The sequence below is a fragment of the Phyllostomus hastatus genome, unplaced genomic scaffold (genome assembly GCF_019186645.2).
Source record: "Phyllostomus hastatus isolate PE091 unplaced genomic scaffold, TTU_PhHast_1.1 phas_contig_86, whole genome shotgun sequence".
NCBI lineage: Eukaryota > Metazoa > Chordata > Mammalia > Chiroptera > Phyllostomidae > Phyllostomus > Phyllostomus hastatus.
Genome location: NW_025333977.1, coordinates 37,304,437 through 37,331,083, shown reverse-complemented (window position 1 = coordinate 37,331,083; position 26,647 = coordinate 37,304,437). Strand labels below are relative to the sequence as shown.

Genomic DNA, 26,647 nt, shown 5'->3' with positions numbered 1-26,647 from the left:
TTTGCAAACTTCAGCTAGCATTACAGTCACCTGGAAGGCTTATAAAACACAGGCTGCTGGGCCTCAAACCCAGGGGTCTGATTCAGCAAGCCTTAGAAGTAAAAATTTATGTTTCTCCCCAGTTTCCAGATGATACTGATGCTATCGGTCTGGGAGTCACACTATGAGAGTTGCTGGACTACGAAAACCTCACAATGACTGTGTTTTTATAAAAGTGTAATGCACACCTTGAGTTCATCTCAACACCTTCATCAATGCAAGAGACATTCCCACTGCCTCTGGGACCACAAGTCATACTTTCCTCTAGAGACCTTTGGTCCTTTATACAGCTTCTCAAATATCACACCCCACCCCTATATCTGGAGATAGACTTAACCCTACTCCATTGGCCACTACAGCTACTTACGGCGCTTCGTACCATCACCGTTCTTTGTGCTGTCCGAGACCTGCTGCTTTCTGATGCTGTCTTCATCGGCCTTCCTGTCTCTCCCTGGGCAAGCGCAGATCCGGGCCTCAAAGCAGCGTCGGCCCAGGACTTGCCCACTAGGAAGGACAGAAGAGGAGAGGAAAGGATCAAATTAAAAGAATTTTAAAAGTCCCCTGAAGTTCTCTTTCCACTGCTGGTCATCACCAGTCCATCACCACCACCAGCTCAGTCAAAGCTGCTTTGAGGGTGCACCCCAAAGCTCTTGGCAGAATACAAAAGTGCTTACATGCCACGAGCAATATTAGTAAATAACATTCCACTTGTTCTGCCAAGAACCTCCAAGCCATTAGCTGAACAGCTGTATTTAGCTACATATTTTGAAGGAAGCTTGAATTAAGCCAGTGGATGTTTCTGGATAAAACCCCCACAGGCAGCCCAGACTTACTCAAAGAAACTGTTAAATGCCTTGGGGGGCACGAGAAAACAAACACTGTCTAATAGCACTATTCCAGTTAAATGTCAGGAATTCAGGTATGAAGCGACTTGCATGCCTTCCCTCTTTTTTTCCCCTCTATGTTTACCCACCCTGTTTTGTCTCTCCTTTCTTAGATCTTTTATGTAAGTATTTGCAGCAAGGATTTAAAGCACAAAGGATAAAATCAAGGGTAGCTCTCTGCTGTGTATGCAAAAGTAATGATAAAGCAAACACCATTTCCCTTTGCCCTCTGCCCATGGTTTCTGCAGATGACAATTCTGCCTATGCCACTTACTCTCTGGTTTCCAAAGTAACAATGATTAAAATTGGACGGCGGTTCATCCCTCCAACACAACTGCTGTTACACATGAAATTGTACAAGACTGTGGTGAATTCAGTGCCAACCTGAACACGGGGAAAAGAGAGTCTGTGTTAACAATTTGACCTAATGTTCTTCCTTCTCAGTTCTTCCTCTAATTAAATTAACAGTTCCACTTCTGAAGAGGTGATAATGTTTTTTTCTAGGAACACAAATTCATAAAACCCATCAAAGTTTCTCTTTGGCTCACCTCTTGGGAAGCTGAAAGCTAATGTTTACAACATGGGACACTATAAGGGTGATAGGCCTTTTAAAAGAATCATCTTTGGCCCAATTCATTTGAAAGCTGATATGTATCACCCAATTCAAACAGTGTTCACCCAATATATGAATATCACTGTAAAGGGAGAACTGAAAAGATTATCAAAAATAGCAGCAATGTTCCATGAATATTTTCCCCAATTACATAGATTTGAAGATACACTTCCATAAAAAATAACACTCTGGAGCTTAAAAGGTCCTCAGCATTAAATCTTCTAGTGCAAAGCAACTAAAGTCCAGAGAGGAGGAGTAACAGTTAAATAGGTTCACACAGCAAGCCAGCAACTAAGACTCTGGTCTCCCTACACCAGTATTCTGCTTTTCTAATCTGCCACCTGTTCATTCAAATTTCAACTAAGAGATCCCTTTCAGGGTCTCCCAATGGCAAAGTAGAATACCTGCATCCAGTATTGCTGCTCTCTGGATAAGAGAAGGTCATGTATTAACTCAATTGAAAGTTCAATTATGATCATTATCAGCCTTTAAGATGGGAACTATTAATTTTTAGATTTTATTTATTTATTTCTACAGTGAAGGAAAGGAGGGGGAAAGAGAGAGAAAGAAACATTGACATGTGAGAGATACATCAATCGATTGCCTCTTGCATGCCCCCCAGCTAGGAACCTGGCTCACAACCCAGGTGTGTGCCTGACTAGGAACTGAACCAGTGACCTTTGGTTCGCAGGCCAGCACAAAATCCACTGAGCCACACCAGGGACAATTTAGTTTTGAAGGAGACAGAGAAGCCATGTGTGGAGAAGAAGGAGAAAAAAGATACAAAAAGGTTCTGTGTTTGATAACAAGGACTAAGACAGAAATAGATGCTCGAAACACTCTTTATCACTCAAATGAGTCCTCTCCCCACTCAGCCCAGTCCTTATCTTTTTACCTGGGGTGGCTCATAAGGTACCAGCACACTCTGTCTTCCTGTAATGGGGTCTTCTACATATTGGGCATGGCTGTTCCCTTCCACGCGAATCAAATGACTGGGAGGGGCGATCTGTCCTGCAGAACACAGAAAGACAAAGCAGTTAATTCTTCACCCTCAAAATGAAGAAAACAAAATGAAATGGCATAGACAGAATGTTGGGGGTCAAAGCAATGATTTATAGAGGAGATATATATCCTTAACAAAGGAAAAGATCTTATTGCCAAATATCTGTGTCATGAAGGTGTTGCCACCTTTACAGCAACAGAAAGGACTGAAACACCCATATATACTTGAGGGACCAGTCCTATGTTTCTGGTATTTAAGGTTAATAATTTAAGATTTTAGAGAACTCATATGAATATATCTTTGAATCTCAAGAGGAGATTTTGCTAGATGATGGAAAGTGGGAGGAAAGGAAACAATTTAATTTTAAAAAATCAGCCTGAGACCAGCAAAAATAATAAATAAATGGCAATAGATGGTAAGAACATCACTTTCCCTTTGCCTATTTTCTTCTCCACATAAAGTCTACAGCTTTAGACCTTGCTTTGGTTATCAAGATGAGAAACTTACTGGTTTTGTTGTGCTGAAGAAGCCCAAAGTTGAAGAATAAGAAAGGGGAACAATTTTTTTTAAAGTGTAGGCAAAGTTTCACAAAATTATGATATTGGACAGGGATCCAAAAGAAAGAGGCCGATGCAAGAATTTGGAACCATAAAGGTTGTTTTTAACCTTTGACCATGTATTATCATTCCCCCAAAACTGGTATTTAAGAACAGTGAAAAGCCAAGTGTGTCACGATGCCCTCTGAAGCATCAGATATTATGGCAAAAAGTAAAAACAGCTATTATGTCACACTGAGAAAAAAATAAACAGTTATATCACCTTGATGGATCAAGGGCAGTTATAAAAACCTATAATAAAGCTTAGTTTTAGGAAATACGCTTTATGGCATATTGTTAAGTGAAAAGCAACATGCAAAGGTATAATGGGTAAGGAAGCCCTGTAGAAAAGGACTAGAAATTAGTGTGTGAAAATCAGGTGTGTTAAAGTGGGAGGATTTACACCTCATTTTCTAATATGAAGAGCAGAAATTTTTATCTGCTCTTTTTCTTCCTCTACTAATTTTTCTCTACGGTCCCTTATATTCTCTACATTCACATATTCTAGCAACCAACTAATCTTTCCCTTTTAAATATATTTTCTACAGAAAGCATTCTAATTCCCAACACCCCTGCACCCTCACCACTCTTATGAATCCTTTACATTCTCCTATCCTTCCTTTCCATTTCTCTGTGTTCTTAGACTTCCTTCAAAAACCTTAGAATGTAAAATGTCAGGGAACCCTTGGAAACACTGAGCTCTCCTGTAAAGCAATTGCTGGATTCGTGGCTCAGAACACAGGATAGATACAGACTGTAAAGGTGGCCCCAAACACCTGTTCCCAGAAGCCTGGTCCTTCACTTTCCTGTCCCCTCCCTGCCTTATGTTGCAGATTTCTATTTACTCCTCTTGCCTACCATTTTTCTTCTCTCTTTTTTCTTCTTTGTTACTTTTCTCTTCTATTTTTTCATATTGCTTACCTATTATGTTCCTTCCTCTTACCTTTCTAGCATTCAATTAGTCAAGCCTTGACAAATCATTCTGGGGAAAGCATGAAAGCTGGATTCTCTAGCCTGTGCTGAACAGACCAAATGCCATACCATTCTTTTTATACCTCTTATTTAAAAAAGGGAAAATAAGAAGTAGGAAAAAGACAGGCAGGTCCAGGTTATCCAGTCACTACTAACATTAAATTAAATAGTTCAATCACTGTGAGTCATTGTGAAAGCCACACATATATTGATTATTAGTCTCAGATACTCTGTCAGCCATAAAAGGTAGACCAAGCTGCGATCAGTTTGCAGAGGCTGGAACCAGGTGAGTGGGCTCCAAACAGAAGTCTTCATAGAACCTCTATCCTCCAGGAGCTTAGTTGAATAGCCAAAGAACCCTCTTCTCCTTACCCTCATTGAATTCACGGCTCAGCTCGTGATTGGGGCACCGTTTCACCACCTCAGTGACATGCTCAGCTTTCTTGTAGACAGGCATGGCGCGGATGACAGCACCCTGAGGAGGTGGGGTCATCACCTTGATCTGGATGGGGCATGTCTTGGCAATTTGGCAGTAGAGTTTCTTCAGTTCAGTGGAATACTGCTTACAGATAGGTAGATGATGGAAGGAAGAACATACAGAAGATATTGTTACACCCCAAATCAAAGCAAGGACATCATGTCTACCTTTTAGAGCCTTTATAGTTGTATGTTTACCATTGGCTACTATGTACATGACAGTAAGCAATCTTAATAGAATGAGTTATACTCATTAATCAAGCTAGTAATTTTTCTACTTTAAATAAATAAAATCTAATATTTACAAAAGGTTTCACTTTTTTCAAAATGCATTTATAGAATTATTTCCTCTCTTTAGGATGAAGAAATTGAGTCTCAGAAGGGTTTAAATGATTAATACCATGAGCAGCTTTATAGAGCACCAGAAACTAAATGGAAAACTAATGTTCACATGAATTGAGTGATAGTAAACAGATTATAATAAATCCTGCCATTACAACACTCTAGAAAAGACTCATAGGAATTAGGATATATGGGGAAAAAATTTAAGATGATGTCTGGCAGAGTGAGGAGATTTTACCCAAAGTTAACTAGCTTGAAAACAACAAAGCAAAAGTGTCCCCAAACTGCCACACTTATCTTCTAACAACATGACCTAAGAGAGTGCAAAATCTGGAAGTGGCCATTCCATTCTATACTTTCATGAAAAAAGGACTGGCTTCATGTAACACAGCAAATCATGACAGCAAAAGGATCAAGATGGAGACTTTTTCATCCACAAGTGAGTGAAACCTTTCCTGCACACACTTCCTTCTGCAGGGAGAAGAATTTTGGTGGTTGGTTGTCCAGGTGTTTGGTTGGATATAGAACTGGCAAAATAGGATTGAGAAAATATGAGACCAATTAGAAACAAAAGGTGGGGGGAGTCCTATCCTGTGTTGCTTTCTCTTTTCACCTCTGAACCAGCACAGAAAGTCTCCATTCCAGTCCTTTTGTGGTATTAAACCGTAGCACCCCTGTTCTCTGGGTCAGTCCCCCATCACTGCAATCCTACTCACTTTGATGCTGGAGTGAAACCACCCAGGCACTAGAATTGCCAGCCAAGAGTGAAACACCTAGTAACACTTACCCAAACAAGGGTAAACACACACACACAGGTTGTAATTATAAGTTGGCAGCAACATCTTTCTAGGGGAAAGACATGGGGGAGCAGGAGCCAAAGAGGCGAAGAGTCATTATTGATATGTTCCAAGCCAACACTGACTAAAGGCAAAAAAGCACATTTAAAAGTGCTTTATCTCTTGCTTTTTGAAATATAATATGTATTTAAATAATTTTATATCCCAAGTATTTCAGCATATGAAATTTTCAGTTAAAAACTTCCTAATATTAAAAGTGTATTGCATAATCAGTTCTCTGTGCCCGTAGGTCAAGGATTAAATGCAATGAAAGGGTTTTAGATAGTTTGAAGAAACAGGATACATGCCAAAAAAATCAAGCACAGAAATAAAATTCTGCTCAGGAAGCACTGATTGAAATTTAGATGGATATTTTTGCTCTAGTGTTTTTAACCAATGATTTGAAAAACAAACACATTTTCTTAGGACATGTTAAGAACTCACTTTTATTGAGAACTCCAAGAAAATAAGTTGTATTTTTATTTGTAATCTAACCATGAGTTTCATAAGGTGCGCCATAGGAAAGATGGCTGAAAAAAAAGTCTGTCGGCAAACACCTGAAGGCAAATAAGGCATCCATCCAAGTATGTAGATTGAAAAAAAGAATGATAAGTGTTTAGAGGAGGACAGTTAAGAGAAACATTCCACTTCAATAATTGATATACTATAAATCAAACTTGACAGACTAAAATACAGATTACTAAGAATATATTTAGGCCTCATCAGGTATTAATTTTCACTTGTCCTCAGGGATGAGCAAAAGGAATCTAATTTTTGAACTTAATAAATAAGAATAGCTTCTCCATTTTATGAATTCTCTTGTGAGAAATTTAATCTTGACGTAACCCTTCGAGGAAGGTATTATAGATATACGATCTCTTATCTGAAAACCCTGGGGCCAGAGGTTTCAGGATCCAGAATTGTTTAGATTTGAGGAAGGGAGTGAAGGTTATATAGCATATATTGTAAACAGCTTCAGCAGGATCTAGGGCAATGCCCCATAAGCGAACCTGAACATTTCTGCCAAATTCATGAATATGCATACTCTCTGGGAAAAGACTATAAAGCCTCAAACTCAGGCTGGATTTCCCCACAAGATGAGTTTGGTACAAACTTATGAAACTAAAACAAAACCAACACTGGTTTTCAGAGCTCTTTGAATTTCAGAACTGCAGATAACAGATAATGCATCGGTATTTTTATACCCACTTCACAGATAAGAAAATTAAGGCATAGAGAATGTCTGAGGCCACAGAGAAGAGCTGGCTAGCAACCAGCATATAGGAGTCGTTCTTTGTCTGGTAATGGTTCCTCATCCCTCTATTCTCTTGACTTAGGGGTGCACATTTTTGTACTTCCACATTTTTTTAATTCTCAACAAAATGGCTATTTTTAAAAAATCAACTTAAAGGTATACAATCTTGTTTAACATTAAAATAGAACTCAAAACTTGTCTGCTTAACATCAATAATTCCTCTCTTTGTTTCTCAGTATAGTAATGTTTGTTCATTTAAATGCAGGGAGAGGCATATGTGTTAGAAGTGAAAAAACCCTGGAAGCCACCTTGAACCCTCACACTGTACCAGCTTTCTGCTAAGACTTCTGTTACAGCGCTGGGGAGTTCACGAGTAAGGTTCTGCTCTTTTGCATGGTTTATTAAGGCCCTTTATGTTCTGGCCCCATCTCTTCCATTCCTTCCCTTCACCCCACCAAACCCACCCACTTCCACCCCATGTCCTACACAAACCTCTGAGTGCCTCAAACACACCACCCACAACTCGAACATGCTATTCCCTATCTGGAGCATTTGTGTTTTTCCTCTGTTCTCAATACCACACCAGGCCAATGTAGGTATCATTTCTCAGCTAGGATTGATCTAGTAGTATAGACCATATTTTCCAATTTTAGTGATGAGGATTTTCTATTGACTACATCTAAATAGATGACTAGGGCCAAGAAACATTTGGATTATTGCTTCTGGCTAAGCTACTATGCCTGCCAGTCAGTTACCAGAGGGGCTGAAGTGGTCTGGCATGGCCAGTTCTTTACAAAGCCAAGCTTCTGCCACTGTATTAGCTTCACTGCATGTTAATTGATTCTGTGAAGACATTTAATATTTTTCCAGTACTAAATTCTGTCTTTCTGGCCTATACTATGTTCATAATTCCTTAGACTTGCCTGCTTCCTTAGTCCCTGCCAAATAGCCACTATGATCTTCACCAATTTTCCAGGATCCTGAAAGATCACACAAAAATGAGAACCTGATATATGCCAAGATTTTTAAATACCTCAGTAATTCAACAGAGACTCCACATTGGAACAGCTCTGGCTTCTTTTAATGCCTTTCTTTCTCACTGGGACTTAACATTCACCTTTAAAATGCTCCCAACATTGATTTGAGATTCTTTAATTCTAACATCTAATTTCTTCTTTTGGGTACGTGTGTTTTGTTTTAATCAGCCTTAAGACATCATTTACTATAAAGTACATCAATTTTTAAGTGTGCGAGTTGATGACTTTAGGCAACTGTACACACTTATGTAACCACTGCCACAATCAAGATATAGATGATTTCCATCCTCTTCCTTACCTTCCTCCTCATCAAAAGGATCTTAAGCTGCTTTGCAGTTAAGCCTCTCCCCAGCCCTTTTCCAGACAATTAAATACCTGCTTTCAGCCCTGGCTGGCGTAGCTCAGTGGATTGAGTGCGGGCTGGGAACCAAAGTGTCCCAGGTTCAATTCCCAGCACGGGTACATTCCTGGGTTGCAGGCCATAACCCCAGCAACCGCACATTGATGTTTCTCTCTCTCTCTCTCTCTTTCTCTCTCTCTCCCCCCCTCCCTTCCCTCCCTAAAAATAAATAAATAAAATCTTAAAAAAAAAATACCTGCTTTCTCTCACTGTGCATTTGCCTTTTTAGAATTTTATAAAAATGGAATAATACAGTATATAATCTCATGTGTCAAGCTTCTTTCACTTACCATAATGTTTTTAAGATTCATCCTTATTTTTTCACATATTTCATATTATTATTTAGTAGAATCTCATTATTTATCAATTCACTAATTATTTCCAGTTTGTATTTACTAGGAATGAAACTATTATGAACATTCATCTATAAATCTTAGTGAGGACATATATTTTCAGTTTTTTGGATTAGGACCTAGAGGTGTGATTGCTGGGTAACTGTATGCCTAACTTTATAAGAAACTGCCAAACTGTTTTACAAAGAAGCTGTGCCATTTTACATTGTATCAGCAATGTATGAGGGTTTCATATCTTTGCCAGCACTTGGTTTTGTCAGCTATAATGCCATTCCAGCAGGTGTGTAGTGATTCTCCTTGTGGTTCAGATTAGCATTTTCCAGATTATTAACAGTGTTGAGTATCTTTTCATATAGTTATTTTATATACATTTATAATTATACTTTCATATATAAAGTAACACTTATTTACTTTATATGCTAATTTGCTATTTTTTGAAGTGTTTGTTCAAATCTTTCATACTCTACATTTTAATTGTATTGTTTTTATTCATATTTTGAGTTGAATAAGCTCTGTATGTATTCTGAATACAAGTCCTTTATCTGATATAAATTTTTAAAAAATATTTTCTCCAGGTCTGTAGCTTACTTTTTTTATCCCGTTTTCTGTGCTTTTCCAAAACAGTTCATTTTGAACATGTATCAATATTTTGCCTTTAGTGCTTATGTTATTTGTGGCCTAAGCAATCTTGGTCTAACCCCATGTTAGAAGTATTTTCTATCTTTCCTTGTAGGAGATTTATGATCTTAGTTCTTGCATTTAGTCCTATATCTACTTTCAGCCTCTTCTTTGATCTCTTCTTCCCAACCTCCTCCTCCTTTCTCTTTCTCTTTTTAATGAATGTTCAGTTGTTCCAACATCACTGGTTGAAAAGATTGGCTTTATCTTTTCCCCCTGTTGAATTGCCTTGATGTCTTTTTTAAAAACTAGTAGGCCATGTGTGCTCAAGTCTTTATCTGGACGCTGCTTTCTCTTCTACTGTTCTATGTATCTACTCACACATTGGTATCCTGCTGTCTGGATTACTCTGACTTTATTAAAGTTGGTCTTAAAATCAGGTAATCTAAGTCTTCCAATTTTGTTCACTTTTTTCCAAATTGTTTTGGCGATTCTAGGTCCTTTAAATTTCCATATAAAATTTACAAGCAATGTGTCAGCTCTGGAGAGAAGTGAGCAAAAGCCATAGTGATGGGGGATAAGGCCAGAAATCAGAGGGAATGTGGGGGCCGATCACACAAGGCCTTATAGGCCAGGGCTAAGGACTTCAGCTTTCTTTGATGTGAGACAGAAAACTACTAGGAGAGGTTTGAGAAGGTGAGATGGTTTAATTTCATTTTAATAAGATTCTAGCTGTTATATGAAGAACAAAACAGATTTTAAGATTCTAAGACAGAAGCAGGGAGACCAGTAAGGGAGCTATTGCAAATACCCACAGTAAAAAATGAGGGAGGCATAGAGCAGCTGTGGAGCTGGTGAGAAACAGGTGGTTTCTGGATACATTTTAACCAGATTTGCTGATGGATTGGTTGGAGATAAAAGAGAAGGAGAAAAGTAAATGTATTCCACCAAAGTAAAGAAGAAAAGTTTCATAGATGTTTTGATATTTAAGGTAGGCATTAAAAGCCAAGTTATTCACCAGCTAGAAAAAGGGAAAGTCAAGAGGCAGAAAGCACAGTTTCCACGAAGAGAGAACATCACGAGTATAAGCAAGGAGATGCAAACTATGGTTGAAATATATAGATGGGCTGGGAGAAGGACGAGGAGGGGTAGAGCAGAAAACAATGAGTCTAAGCTAGGAAGGCAGTTACCAGATTCTGAGTGGCCTTACATGTTACAAAAAACAGGTGGACTCTACCAGCAGACAAAGGAGAGTCACTGAGGATTGTAAAGCAGGGGAAAGGCCCAATCAGTTCTATGTAGTAAGTTAAATAAAGCTGGCAGAAGCAAGTAGGAAGAAGAAGTAGGAATGAAGTAGGAAGAAGAGAGACTTATCAGGAACAATTTATGCAAGAAATGAAGAGGGCCTAATGTAAGGCAGCAGAATAAATGAAAAGGTGGAGAGATGAAAGAAATATTTTAGACTTACTAAAAGTCAGTCTACTAGTTTTCATCATAAAAGATATGCAGGGAAGCACCAAAACAGACCAAACACTGTTATTTATTAGGAAAAAAAGACACTTACATAACTAATATATTATTTGCTTATCCCTTTTCTAAAAGCAAAGCAGAATGAATGAGAGTTAGTTTTAATACAGGGCTCTCAATATTCAATAGCTAAATGGTACCTGACTTAGTCAATGGACTCTTACACAAATAGAAAAAGAAAAGGATAATTAGTTTTACTTTTGGATAAAGAAAATAAAATAACATGAGGTAACACTGGAATTAATAGGCCAATTTTGTTGTGAAAGAGGAAAAGGCTCAGTTCTCAAAGCCAAGAACATTGGAAAAGGACTCTTAACCAACACCAACAACAGTAAGCAACTTTACTGGACTAGGGACCAAAGACAAGATTTGATTTCTGCCTCTTCTATTTATTTCTAGGCTTTTATGCAGTCACTTTACCTCTTGCAAAAATAGAAAAGGAAAAATTTATAATATACAATATATATCCCTTAGATGGAAGGGAAAAGTACAGGTATCAGAATCTTAGTCAACTGCAAAGAGCAACATCAAAGCCACATATTATGGATAATTACTGAAGCCTCATCTTTCTAAGATTTTCCACATAAAGTGTTTAATGTAGCTTAAGTAATTTTGGGAGCATTGTGAAAACATTACTTAAACTATGTCAGGAAGTGGTTGTTGCCAGATAATAATTAGCTTGCTGAAGTTTGAATATTAACCATTTATAATGGATCACACATTTCATATTGATCTGCTAGTAATCACTAAGTTCTAAACCATGTTACTAGATCCATTTGTTTTAAAAATGAATGAATTTGGTTTATCTGCTTCCATATACTTAAAATACTCATACATATGTCCATAAGTATATGTACTATAATCTTGTGTCCTTAAAACGTACTTAAATTATGTTGCTCAAAACTTAATCTTAGTAATCTGCTATTTGCACTTCCTGTGTTTTCAAGATTTATCCATGTTTTTACCCATAGATGTATTTCATTTATTTTAATAATAGGCAAAAAGGGAATGAGATAGAATGAAGACCTTCTGCTTTATCTGTAATATTCTATTTAAATAAAATATTTAAAACAATACGGAGACTTTTTAACATTTGGTAGATACACAAAGGTGTCTAAATTTACTTACCATGTTTTATATGCATGAAATATCTCTTAATTAAAACTTTTAATGAATGAATTTAGCACAAGAAGCACTAATTTGTAAAATTGTTTCAGATTTATGAATTTAGAAGATAGAGAACATAGAAATTAGATGTTAGAACCCAGAAGGAACTTTATACCATGTATGGCCCAAACCTTCTTCTCCCCTTAATTTTCAGATATAAAATGTAGGGTTACAGAAGTGAAATTAGTTAATTCAACAGATATTTAGTGAGCACTGCTTCATGCCTGGCTCTGTCCTGGATCCCAGGAATTGGTATCTCTTACTCTAAAGGAATTGGTTTGAGGAAAATACTGACATTAAATACATTCTTTCTAAAATTGCGATACATGTTCTGAAGAAAAAAGTAGAGGAAGACGTGGCAAAATGTGGGGCTCTACTTAGTTTGAAGAGTCAGAAGAGCATCCTTGAAAAAAATGATTTCTAAAGGTTACACAACTAAATCTAGGCATTGTGGTGATGAAGTCAGATTTCCTTTCTTCTGGACAATGAATACATTTTCAAGTACACACATACTCTAGTGACTGAGTTTCTACAGAAAACCAAACTAGTATTTTAAACCAAGGACTTGAGTTTATGTTTCTGTTACTGAGTCACCTGTTTCAAGGCATTTTTAGTTCAACAGAACATTGCTAAACTTTTCTTAGAAAGTTAGACCAGGAAAAGCTTAGAGATGATTTGGTTCAGCCACTTCCGTTACACAGGAGAAATCCAAGCACCAGAAATGAGACAAGATTTGCTCAAAAACATGCAGCAACAAGGACCATCTTGACCCATGGACCAATATTCTTCCCCATGTAGTCTTCCCCATGTACCATGTAGTCTTCACGCTCATAGTATAGTGCCAAAGTGGAACTGGTGTATTTGCCACCAGAATGAATTACATAAACACACAATATGATTAGAAACACAAGTATTAAGTCCGGATGTCATCTAAAAAAGAAATATGATCACCAATTTCCTACAGGATTAAAAGGTTATATGAGAATCTTGAATATAGGAATAACATGAAATACTCATCAGTTGTTTTCAGAACCAATTTTACTCCTTCAGGTCCTAGGCTTGATAAACAGGCAGTGGGCCACACTAGCCCTTCTTCCTTTTACATATTTAGGTAAGACAGCACAGAAACTCGTGTCTCTTTAAATTAGGCAAATCTTCATGTAAAATTAGAAAATGAAATACTGTGATAGATTTTTTAAAAGGCACATGTGAAAATTCACTTCTAAAGATGGAAGTATTGACCTCTCAGATGAAGGCACAAATTTCCAACTCTCACTGAGAAATTTCAGGCAATTCACGTGATCTCCTGAAACCCTAAGTTAATAATTCAAAGGAAGAAAATAAGGGAGATGTATCAGTTAATCTACAACATTTCTTCTATTTTGAAAACTTTATTAAATGGTGCAAATTTGTTAGAACCCGTTACCAGGTACACATTGACAAGGAAAACTCTTTAAAAAGAATATGGAAAAAAATGTTGATATTCATTCTGATTTTTGGTCAGAAATGCATAAAAAGTATAGGAATCAATGTGTGTATTTATGTATATGTATGCATATCAAAAGTGTGTTTATTCCTAGGAAGTAATAGCCTATGAGCAAAAATGAAAAGCCATTTTTTTCCTGAGCTTTAAACAAATGTTCTCTTACACAGTCTTGAACATGCACACAAAGTATTTCTACAGTGGCATGGAACTGAAATACCTCAAAACTAACACACAAATTAAACTCTTGCTATACAATATCCCTAAAAAAAAATGGAAAAGCAAGCTTTGCCTAAGTTTTGTTTTGTTTTGTTTTGTTTTGGGCGGGAGGGAGGGGAGGAAATCTGAGGTACTGAGGAGTGAGATGCTCAAAGCCAAATATCATGTTCAAATAAAATGATTTCAGCGGATTTGGGAAAACAAGAGTAAATTCAGCTCCTTTACTAATAATATGTTGCAAAGAGAAGGGGGTGGGTAGCATTCCTATAACTACAACCTCACTGTCACCACCTGCCTCAGTAGACATACTATATTACATGCTCTTGGCTGCCAGACTGGTAATTCGGTATCACAATGCATAGCGATGCCAGCTAATATCAGCACACACCTGCATAATTTTTTAACATCTCCCTTTCCTAAAGGTGAAGCAAAGACCCCACCTCTCCACTCCATCAAACAAACAAACAAACAAACAAACAAACAAAAGACAGCAGTGTGGTGGTTACCAGAGGGAAGGGGGTGAGGGGTGATAGGAGGTAGAGGGGGACTAATATGTGGTAATGGAAGATGGTTTGACTTTGTGTGGTGGACACACAGTGCAATATACAGATCTTGTATCATAGAAATGTACCCTTGAAACCTACATGATCCTGTTAACCAATGTCACCCCAATACGTTTTTAAAAATGCAAAACTTCACTCTATTAACCTCTCCCAGAAGAAAACAACATATCTTGTGTAAATCCCATATCACAAGGCTACCCTGACCCACAAATGTCCAAGGATATGGATACAATAAAACTCCATAAAATAAAGAAATCAATAATTATGTAACCACCTCACAACTCAATCCATTGTCAAGGGAAGCAACTCTATAGAGCAGCGTCAAAGCTATCCTGATACTATCATGCCAACTTCCAGATAAATGCATATCTGGCATGCATAAATGCTAATGGGAAATGTTTTAAATTTTCTGTAATGTGACACTATGCACATTATAACCTATTGCCCATTATCCCACAGAAGTCACCTCAGTATGTAAAACCAGGTGCAGCTGTGGCCACTAACACTTAGGGCAAATTACCTACAACTGAGGGTGGGTGGGGCTTAGTGAAAGGTAAGTTAAGGCTTAATTAAATACACCAATGATATTTTTGGCCTTCTGAATGAATTTGGGTTGATTAAAATAAAGTAGAAATAAGGAGATGCACAAATAATTTAAAACACACCAACATTTATTAACAGGAATGCTAGGTACACTCCTAATTTATGTTTCTTATTTTCAAATAGTTCAAAGAATCCAAGTGGTGTAAGGTGGGATCTGTGCTACCTCAAATAACCTAAAGTATTTTCCAGGGGAAAAAAAAAACAAGTCCCAAAGCTGTCATGACTCAGTTCATCCCAGTTCAGCTATCAAGTACAAAGCCTGTTTGAATTTAGACAGAGCTATCCTAAAACATTCAGTGACTTCTTTTTTCTTCTTTTCTTTTCTTTTCTTTTCTTTTCTTTTCTCTTGTCTTGTCTTTTTTCTTTTCTCTTCTCTTCTCTTCTCTTCTCTTCTTTTCTTTCCTTTTCTAATCTATATTTTTGGGAACTGCCAAGTTAAGAAGGCCCTTTTATAAGGGCAAGAGGGTAATGAAATCAATAATTGAAATTAGTATTAAAAAATGTCATACGAAGCAGATGTCATATTCAGAGAGGACAAAACTAAGTTCTGGCTATTGACTTGCTGGTGGAGTATAATGGGGGAAAAAATAAGATACCTGAAAGTAAAAAATATAAGGATCAAATCCCAATTTTTGATCAAGAAGTTTTGGGAAATTAATTATACATATCCAATTAACTGAAATGCCAAGAGTCTTAGCTAGAAAGAGCTAGACACAGCTTCAGTGTGATCTGCTTGAAATACATTGAATAATCCCACCACATAGAATTGCAGAGGCTAATTAAATTCTATATCCCAGACTTGTCCTCTACAAATAAACTCACTGGAGAAATGTGATAAATTGTACTTTTGGGAAGAGAGGTTTTATTTTAAAACATTTAATAATTAAAAAGTAATCATGTCAAAAAGTTTTAGTTAAGAAAATATACTCTAAACAAACAAGTTAGCGTGTATGATGGCTATGATGGATGGTATACCAAAATACCAAAATACCAAAAATTAAATGAGAGAGTGCATGCATGTATATGGCTGGAGGGTGGACTGGGGGTGTTCTCTTGAGAAGTCAACTTTAAAAGGTTAAGTGGAAAACCAAAATATCATTCAAAAGCTAACTAATAACCCTTCCTGGGACTAGACCAGTCTCATCACCTCATTTCTATCCTGCATCTGTATAACGGCACAGAAAATATTTCCCAAAGAATTGTGGGAAGTCAAGGTTCTAGTCTTACACCTGCCCACTGACTTCCTTCATCATCTTAGGCAAATAATTTCCCCTCTTGGGCTCCAGTTTCTGTATTCACAAGTCAGGCATTGCACTTTAGACAGTATCTACTTCAAAGGAATGGGAAATCTGCAAAGTGAGCTTGCAAGCAGGTCCTGAGCTACCATATCCCATTGGATCTATCATAATGATCGGCAGGAAGAGATCCCAAAACTGGCCCCATAGTCGTCTGGCAAGGCATTCACTTCTCCTCCCCGTCTCCTTTCCTGCCACAGCTGTCTAGGTGCCAGACATGTACGAATTGTGCTCTTGATAGTTTTACAAAAAATCCTTCCTCCAAGCACTTTTCCTGATGGCCCCAGCCAAAGGGCCGCCTGTTGCCACCTGTCAGTTGTGGGGATTAATTACCTGAGCTGAGGCTGGGAGCGGCACATTCTTCCTGGGGCCGCACCCACAGATGTTGACATCAAGCAGGTGGGCTGTCTGCTACCTGCTCACCATGAAGACCAGCCTGGAGCCCACAGGGCCTGGCAGGTGTGTGTATAGGGGGCACTCAGAGAGCACCACAAAGCAGCAAAGCCTCGGCAGGGAGGAATGTGCCTTGGGACTAATCTGGGAGGCTATGAGCAGCCCTGTGGTCAGCTCTGGACACCAGCCCGGGAGGCAGCTGCAACCTGCCTACTAAGGGGACAGAATGTTATCACCAACCCTGGGACAAAGTAGGGGTGGAGCTCACCAGCTTCATTCTAGCTGCCTGAGGGTATGAATTTGCAAAGCCAACTTAGAAAAAAAAGTTGACAGACCTAATTGGTAAAGTTGCAATTTTGTCTCCCTATGAGAGTAAAATGACCTTTTATTTATTGTCTTCTGCCACTACCATTGCCAGCCAGCCCTACTTGACCAGTAACACCATTCGCAGTTACCTTCACTGGGAGGCATTTGTCAGAGTGGCTGGTATACGGCAGGTGCTTAATCAGTGTTAGCTTTCCTTGGATGTTTCCTGAAGTCACAATAATTAGGAAGAAAAGCTGGGATGAGATGCCTTTCCTATTTTCCATGTGCAGAGACTGGGGTGTGAATGTTTAAAGCCACATTCCAATGAACAGTAGAAATGAGAATGCATGTCAGGGAGTTTGTCTTCTTTTCAGCTCCAATTGCACACCTTCAAACAACTGTCCTGACTACCTGTCATACATGTGCTCCTTGTCCCTCAGTAAAAAATAACTTAAACATTCCTCAGCAATACAGGGAGATACAATTATCTGGGGAGCAAAAATTCTCCTAGCAGGAACCCTGGTGGGCAGAGAACTCTTCTCCCTCACACCACTAGACATAGCTCGCCTAATTCCTCAACATATAAATGAGAGAAGAGAGTCAGACGAAAGGCCACACCAGAAGTCAGCGGCAATAAGACAGAAAGAATTAGAACCTGTGACTCCAGCTCCCATCCCCATGATCTTTTCAATATAAAACATTCCTACAGCCTTTTCTTCAAGAAGGTATTCTCCTGGGGCAGGGTTGGTGGGCACACTGGACAGCTTCCTAGGCACACATTCTCTAGACAGGAGACAATCTGTGCCAATCATCTGCTTCCCTTTAACCATGGAAGTAGCCGATCTGACTGACCAGGTCACCCTCCAGGTTTTCAGCCATCATTTGCCCTTAAGGGAAAGAAAGTGTCTTCCGTCCACCTCACTGTTCCCAATACCCTGCAAAGCCCTGGACTCCTACACCTGTTCTTTCTCTCCCCTTGGGACCCAAACCTGATGCCTTCCCCTGCACCTCTGCTGTTTCTATAGCTCTTACTTGGCATATCAAGAAGGCAGCCTTGAGACACAAAGACAGTGGTCCTGCCCACCAGGAACATGTCCTTTCTTCTGGTCTAGGAGAGTGACTCGCACTATGGCTCTCTAATGAAGAAGAGTCCCTCCTGGTGGTCGTCCTTCCATCCCCCACCCCAATGCTAGAGCTGAAGTTACTGTGTGTACTTCTACTCACATTTGGTGCTCTCTTTTAAAATGAATCACAGTGTACAGTTTCTAAACCTCTTTCCAGAGAACTGAAACATTTAGAAACCATTCTTTGCTGGAGGCACCTATGGCCCTATTACTGTGTTATATGCCAGGCACCCTTTGCAAGACAGTAGCACATTTGTTTGACTTTCTTCCGCTCCATTGCCTATTTTGGAGTTTCATTTAGACATCAACCCTACACACATGCCCTCTTTTCCAATCAAGGTGATTTGTTTAAGCCTGTGGAATATTCTTTCTATGGGAAGGCTAGGTAGGAACAGGTGGGAAAATACATCTAAACAATAGGAAGGGTAATATCATCTACTGATTTCCATAAATGACACCATTACCCACCCATCTGGGCAGTCTTTAGCAATTGATAGAGCATTTTCATGCACATTATTAATTTAACTTTCAGCTAACACTGTGAGAAAAGCATTTGCATCCCCTTTTGTCAATGAAGGATCAGATGCTCAAGTAGGTGAACCAGTTTGTTCACAAAATAAGGGTAAAAGAGGAGGTCAAGCCCCTAATCTTGGCTCTAACTTCAAACCCAGGACACTAACTGTACATATATGCACATTGTATATGACATTGTAGGATGCTTCCCCAGGCATTTATGGAGTTCTTGCTTGCTCACGCCACAGTATTGCATGCTAGGACAGTAAAAGGTGGGGACCAAGTTCATGCCCTCCAGAAACTTTCCACTTAGGAAAGATCAATATATATAAATATTTATGATGTAAAGCAGAATATATAATTAAGACATGCACACACACAGGAAACATAAATACCAAAGTGCTTTCTGCCTTCAAAGTCCCAGAAGGCATGGAGCAGCCTTAAAAAACATTTTTTTATCACCTCGCCAGAATGTAGGCTTACGAAATTGTAGCTAATGCCCTTCAAACCTTTAGTGTCCTAGCTAATGCCCTTCAAACCTTTAATGCTTACCATTATCCATTTATTTATTTCTCTCTCTTTCTCACACACACACTCTGATTTAGAAAATCAAGAGTTTAACACTTTTTTTATTTTGAGAAGAAAAGTAACTCAATTCATTCTTGAAATAATTGTATGGCTTCCAATTTAGGTTCCAAACAGTAGAATGGACACCTACAGTTTTCTTTTTCTTTATAAATTATTTTATTGTTCAAGTACAGTTGTCTGCATTTATCCCCCACTCCCCCCTACACCTACACTTTTGATGATTACTGAATGAAAGTGAAAAATCTGCACATTTTAATGAGCTACAGTATCTGCTACGCCTAATGTATGGTCCAATAGTCTCAACACTGGGGCCTGGATGGTGCAGCTTAAGAAAATAGGATCCATGTTGGAAGCATAAAAGTTTTTAAAAACCTAGCACTTACTGAACATGATTTAGTCTAGGTGCTTTGCTTAGTTCTTTATGCCATATACCCATCGCAGTAACCTGGGAGTAGATTACTATTACTCTCATTTGCTAGCTAAGTGAACTGAGACTGAGAACATTTAAATAAATTGCCCAGTCTTCCCCAGCTGTTAAGTGGCAGGACCAGGTTCAATTCCAGGTCCCCCTGCTGGTAGTGCCCTTGCTTCAGCCTGCATGGCAACAGCTCTGGGCAACAGGGAAGAGAACGGCCAGACCCACTGCAAAACTTTAGCTATGTGGTGAAGCCCTCCCGAACCTCAGGTCCTTCATCTCCAAGACAGAAATAACACCACTAACCGCCAGAAGCTTGTCATGGGGGTTAAATGGTAGGGAAACCATGTGACGTTTGTTTATAGAGTCCAGCGCCTGAGCAAGATCTAGATGAACAACAGCTCTCATCATTGCATCACCGTGGTGAGTCTTAGTAGTTATTTTCACTGGGGAACTTTATTGATAAACCAGTGAACAGCAAAATTAATTTAGTGACACAAATTATTTTCAATATGAACTTCTCAAGATGAATCTTTGACTCAAGTACTAGCTAATATTTCATGGGAAGCTGGGCTTCTGAGTGAATCGGGAAACCAAGAAATGAAAGTAAAAACAGAAAGAAAACAAATTAGAAGGGTCAGTTTTAGCACTATAACTCCAATCAATATCACTGGGTTCTTCATTCTATTGCTGACATTCCTCATAATGCATTGTGTTTTATTATGTTGTTTTCTGTTAGGGGAAGCATGACAAGTCCCACTTTGTGCTTCTACCCATAATATTTAAACTGTACGCCTACTGGACCAGCCTTGTGTCAGGAACTAAGTCAGATTAGCAAAGAGGGTTAAATCTCTTCAGCAATAATTGTTGAGAATCATTGTTACTCTGATATTTTATATCCTTCATTCCTTTCACCTCAGAGAAATTGATGCCCAGGTGTAGATATAATAGGGTTTAAAAATGAGGGAAATGAGTAGCAAATGGATTTCAAAACATAAACAGAGGCCATGCACACTGATCTCCTCTGATTTACTGTATTTCTATGACACTTAATATACCAGGTGCTTTTAAGTATGCTGTATATGCTGTAATGAATTTACAAAAAATTTAAGGGACTTAAACTCTTTTTGGTTTTTAAGTTTCCTTTGACTACAGCTGTCCCTAAGGTTCCAAGTGAAAAACAACAAGATGAATTTCTTTCAAGGCTATACCATCTTACAGGCAAATTGCTGAATTTCTTTATTACAGATTAGTACAGTGAGTCAACATGCTGAAATGCTGAGACTTCAGGAGTATTGTTAATATACTGCCAAAAAGGAAGGTGTAACTTAATAAATTAGACCGGAATTAAACTTTTCTTAAGTCTTAAGAAACAAGGAACAAGTCTTAAACTTTTGCTCATCTCCCACTTTGAAAATAAATCCGTAAGAAATAAAATAACTATGAGATGTCTTGTTCCATGACTGGTAGTTTGGGGCTGTGAGGGCCACTAAAATGTGTCTGTGTTTGCTGGGAAGTAGGGGAAGGAGTAGGAGCTAGTAGGTGGGGAGAAATTTAAGCAAACCTTTTCCTCTACTTATAACACTTCTTAAGGGCTTATCATAATGTTACTTCCTACTTCTTTACAGTTCATTTAAGATGGAAACATGCTTCATCTTGCTCATTTTTTTCTTCTTTGTTTATAAACTTAATATTCTAATTAGCCCCAGTGCAGAAAAGAATGCAACATGACCATCTTAGACTGTGAAGTTACTAAGTACATCTATTAAAATGTTGTAGCAATAACAAGAAAAATATTAAAACAAAACTGTAAAGAGCAGCTGCCCTTGCCAACAAATCTGAAATATTACCAGGAGAGACAAAAAAGGAAGGAGAGACATATGGTACTTACAAAGAAAACAGAAGACAGGAAGGAAGGGAGGGGGAGAAGGCTAAGAGTAAAGAGAGAGGGGAAAGAAGATAGGAGGAAGAGAAGGAGACACGAGAGGCTGTGGGAGACAAGAGTGGTAGCTCAGCTTGTATTTAAACTCATATGCAAATTTTTTTGTCACCTCACTAATGCTGAACTGATGCTCAGTTTCGTTAAAGGGATGGAAAGCTCATTTCTATTAAAAGAGCTGTTGTTTGAGCTGGGAATCAGATGGCCAGATAAAATCCAGCACACTTAGTTAAAATTTAATTTCAATAACTATGATGCATTTTTAACATAAGTATATCTCAAATATTATATGGGGTACACTTGTGTTAAACATGTTTTGTTGACTATCTGAAATTAATATTTGACTTAATATCTTGAATTTTCCCCCCTAAATCTGGCAACCCTAGTTGGGAAAGATATACATAAATTTTTATTAAAATGTTTGAATTTATTGAATTCTACAGGTGCATCACCTTTCTTCAACAATTAGTAACATTTTGCCAATATTGTTTCAGGACAAAGGGAATTTTGACAGGAGTGTGGGGGGCCTATTTTGGAGAGAGGGAATAGTAGAGGAGCAGGCACAGGAGTGGACGAAATGAAACAAAAAGCATCTTCCGATGACGGTGGAGCGCCACCCACAGCGGTGGCACAGAGTGTGGATCTAAACTCCAGGCGCACTGTGAGGAACAGAGGGGCAGAAAGTTCCCTCCCTCATGCGTCAAACTGGTGTGCAATCTCAAGGAAAATTACATAACTATTCAAGAAGTGAGGGTGATACCTGCCAACTGAACAGGTTTGTTGTAAGGATTAAACGTAATAACATACATGTGTGTTTTGAAAAATATAAAGCATTTTACAAACAGAAAGGGAGTAGTAGTAGTAGTAGTAGTAGTAGTAGTAGTAGTAGTAGTAGTGGGAGATTGGGCCAAAAAGGAACACTTTGATTGGAACATGCCATGCTGAGAGGTCTGCATGCAGTCACCAACAATGGTCCATCAGTGATCCTTCATCTGAGCTCTGTGTTAGAAAGACCCTCCGTCTGACTCTGAAGATGAAGAGCTGGCATGAGCCAGGATGGGGCCAATCACATGAGCTGAACTAGAGGTATGTGGGCTTGCTGGGAAACAGGAATATTTAGGACAGGTACAAGAGTTATTGTCAAAACTGAGTCAGAAACATGCCACTGACTCTAAGTTTCTGGGGAGAGTGAGATAAGAAACTGTGGCATAATTTGGCTAATTGATGTCATTATGTCTACAGGTGACAGGGCAGAACTCTCATGGTTGGTCCAACCCTAGACAAGGTATACTTTCTAATTGCTTACTACTCCCAATCTTAGAAGCTATTTCCATAACAATTCCATTTTCCTTAGGGGAAATGACCATTAATAAGTGCCAGTGATTCTTGTAAACCTCCAACACTTTAGGCATATTCAATTTCATAACATATGTCAACTGAAACGGGAACATTTCCTCTTAAAAAGAGGCTTCCTGACATTCTAATTTGCACATCTACATTTGATTTATCTCCAAAGAACCAAGTAAAAAATATTTCTTCTTCAAAATTGCCATTTTCCTGAATGTGGAGTGGCACAGAATCAAGAATGAAATCTCTTGAAAATGGCACATACTCATAGAAATAACCCACTATCCATTTGGCCAAAGGAATGTTCATTCTGAGCACTTGCTTCAAAGATAGACCTGCTGATGGAAACGTCTGACTAGCAAGCCAAATCTTTCCTAACCCACTTGTGTGGAACATCTTACACTGATTCGAACCCAGATTTGCTCTGGTTTCAGGCAGATGGCTGCTAACAGAACAGGGACTGAGCAAGAGATAAGAATGTATGGCAATGCTTTCATTATGCTTATTATACCCAAGACACCAAAAGCCTGGTAACACATACACCATTGCTGACATTTCTACTCACTTTATCTTACTGGCCACCTGATTCATTTCCAATTAGGACTTAGACCAAAAAATAAGAAATGCTCAAAGAATTCCCAGAAGACTAAGGGGAGAGAGCTAGTAAAGAGCTCTTGTTTTAAAGGCCGTTATCCCTACAATTTGTTCTCCCTCCTTTTAGTTCGTTAGCATTAGCTGTTAAAATTTATCAAATTTAATCATCTATCTGTATTTTTTCAGACTATACAAATCACCCTATGTGTAACTTCATAAACTATACAGAATCTGAAAATATAAAGCTCAAAGGAATTTAATTCTCAAACCCTGTAAGTCTACATGTGTTGGACTCAAATCTGGGCCCAAGAATGGACTCCACTGAGGTCACAGTGAATCAGGGACATATTGAATTAAGGATTCAGGTTTTCTGCCTGACAGGATTTCTTCATGGGACCAGAACACACATCTCTATTAAAATTAAGACTAAAATATTTAGAAACACATGATCCAGTTCTCAGTTCTCAAAGTTGAAATGTGCACCCTTTAACAGTTTAGCAAAAGAAAAAAGAAAGAAAAAAAAAACAAGTTAATTAAATCAACATCCATTTATTATATTTAAACAAAGTATCAACAGACACAGGATTTTCCCTCCCAGAATGACTATAGTCTAAGCTGAGATTTAGGTGCAGAGATTTAGGAATTGTGTTTCTGATGGAAAAAAAGGGAGGGGGTGGTGTACTTGCTCTGTTGGTGCACCAAACTCTCATCAAACCAGTTGGATTATGGTCTTAATCACCATCATAGATGAAAGCGACCTACAAATTCGGGAACCCACAGCCAAAGTATGAGGAAGAATCCATCCTGTGGGAACAGCAGCAGTGCAATTAGGAGACGCGTGCTCACAAAGTTCCAGAATAAATGGAGTTGTACTTTTGTTGGTTTTCAGTAGAAAGCCCTAATGGAAAATTTCTGACTTAGAGTTTATTAGGAGGAGGAGCAATTCCATAATTTGAATGGCACAAAGCCCACTCCCTTCCACCTCCACCTGACTAGCAAGTGAGTAAGCATAAGAGTCTATGTTGTCCAAATAGATTATTAAACTCCCCCCAAGTCTCTCCTTTCCAAAACTTAAAAAAAAAAATCTGTCAGACTATCAAAGCACTGTCAGTGCCAGTAAAACACATCATTAAGGTGAGTAATTTTCCTGTTTACTTCAAACACTTTTTTTTCCCAAACTCAAACCTAGACAGGTCTGATCAGGTAAGGCTTTGGAACGAGTAAAAGCGTCCCCAATTTCCACATAAACGCTGCAGGCCATGGGGCAGAGACAAGTCTCAACGGAGCACTCCACAGTAGTCAAGCTTCCCGGCGCCTCTGGTCTTGTCTCCCTCATACCTTACAAGTATCGTCATGTCTCTTAACCTGCAAAATCTGTTTTACATGCGCACACACATCCCGTTTGTTTTCTTCCTTTTACCTGCAATTAATGTATATGTATGTTCTGAACAACTCTTCACAACAATTCTTTCTTTCCTGTGCGTCTTTCAAAATAAAATATTTTCCACTTTGAATTCACAGGTTCTTGATGTGAAGACAAATGGCCAAGTGCAAAAGAATAATCTTTTCTAAGTGTTGAAATACTCTAGTTGTGAAATCAGTGGAGCAGAGATCTAACTTTTCCCTTTTTGGGTGGGGAAACAGGTCCTACTGTCTTAATAAAACAAATGTTTCAAGATCTATCCTTCATGCAAATATATTTATTAAGTAATCGGTGTTTTCCTTCTTATAAATAAGGAAAGTAGAGAAAATTGCTTTTTTTTTTTTACATTAGATTGATCTTTCAGTGTGGTCTGTTTCTAAGGAGACAGGAAATTGGAGCTAGTGCTTAGTCCTAAATCTATTTTGTCTTCATGGAGAGATCAGTAGAGGTCTACAACTTGACTCCCCACTCTATAAAATAGGGCATTAAAAAAATTAAAATAGAAGTTCCCTAGATCACAGATGTACTGTATGTTCTACAGTCTGCAAAGCACTCTGCATTCTTTGGGTGAGAGGTGTTGGGCTTGTTATTAAGACACTGCACTTACATAATCCTAAATATGCTCACAAATTGGGATGGCAGTTTTCAAGCCAAAGGTACAATTTTTTTCTATCCTAGAGATAAATGTATTAATATATTCATCTGAAGTACTTACTTGCTCCTATTCATTTGCCCTGTTTTCTTGATGCCATCACTATCATCACTACAGCTCTTTTGCCCACCGCCCCAACCCCACCATACTTATTTTGTTTTAGGGAGAGCAGAGAAACAGGAAGAATATTAAGTATTGAGTGACACAGAGCTTACGCTGAGTGGAAGTTCATTTATGTCCCCACTCTGGGGGTCAAGTAAAGGAAGTAGAATGAGGGAGAGCCTGAGCAAAACTGATCCCATTGACTGTATACCAATAGGAAATAAGGAAAGATCCAGCTCATCTTCACCCTTGATCTCTTTATCACATGGTAAGCACTTAAATTTGGACAGGCAACAATCATAGCTATGATAGAAACAGGTACAAATAAGGAAGGTCAAGATACTAGTAAGATGGGCCCTCCTTTCAAGGGCCATTCTTTCCTGAACTTAGAGCATAGCTCTGCTATGTATTTGCCAGATGACTTCAGGCCTGGAGAGGTAAATAACTGCCTCTGTAAAACGTAAGTGCTAATTAGCTCCCTTGCAGGATCGTTGAGTGAATCAGTTAGCACAACATGAAGTGCCTTATGCAGTTCTTCGCCTGATGCTCAACAAATGACAAGTTCAGTTTTATCTCAATTATCTAAATTTTGGAGCTGGTCTTCAGTTTCCAACTTCTGACACCATAATACCATACACAGAGGAATAAGCATAATCGATCCTATTGACAGAGGAAGAAATGTAAAGTCAAACATTATGTTTTACTAGAAAATGAAGGAAGGACCAAACAGCTTTTATTTTATTCATCCTCCCCATGTCATTAGTATAACTTGTGGCCTTGGAAGCTAAAGTGTCTCTAGCTCCAGCTATTTCATGTAAGATTTATCAGAGCTACCAGCCTTCCCCAGAAAGTTGACTCTGAGGAATGTCCTTGGATTTGGGGCATTGCCTCTAACAGCTGTCTGTCTGGCAGTCCTTGGGGTTGAGTGTAAGAAGATTAGTCAAGCCCTATGCAGAGGAGTCTCAACTA

The 26,647-nt window shown here is 38.5% G+C and overlaps 1 protein-coding gene across 5 annotated transcripts in view; it reads right to left on the bottom strand.

Annotated features, from left to right (window-relative positions):
- The window catches only part of TP63 (tumor protein p63), a 230,759-nt gene that overhangs the window by 28,210 nt on the left and 175,902 nt on the right, over window positions 1–26,647 (bottom strand). For 4 of the 5 annotated variants that reach the window (XM_045851336.1, XM_045851339.1, XM_045851341.1 and 1 more), the window contains 4 exons: window positions 4,480–4,666; window positions 2,432–2,547; window positions 1,198–1,307; window positions 407–543 (listed from right to left, as the gene is read on the bottom strand). In XM_045851336.1, the coding sequence (XP_045707292.1) occupies window positions 407–543; window positions 1,198–1,307; window positions 2,432–2,547; window positions 4,480–4,666 (550 nt within the window). The remainder of the gene's footprint in view (window positions 1–406; window positions 544–1,197; window positions 1,308–2,431; window positions 2,548–4,479; window positions 4,667–26,647) is intronic. The other variant, XM_045851337.1, reaches the window with a different exon arrangement.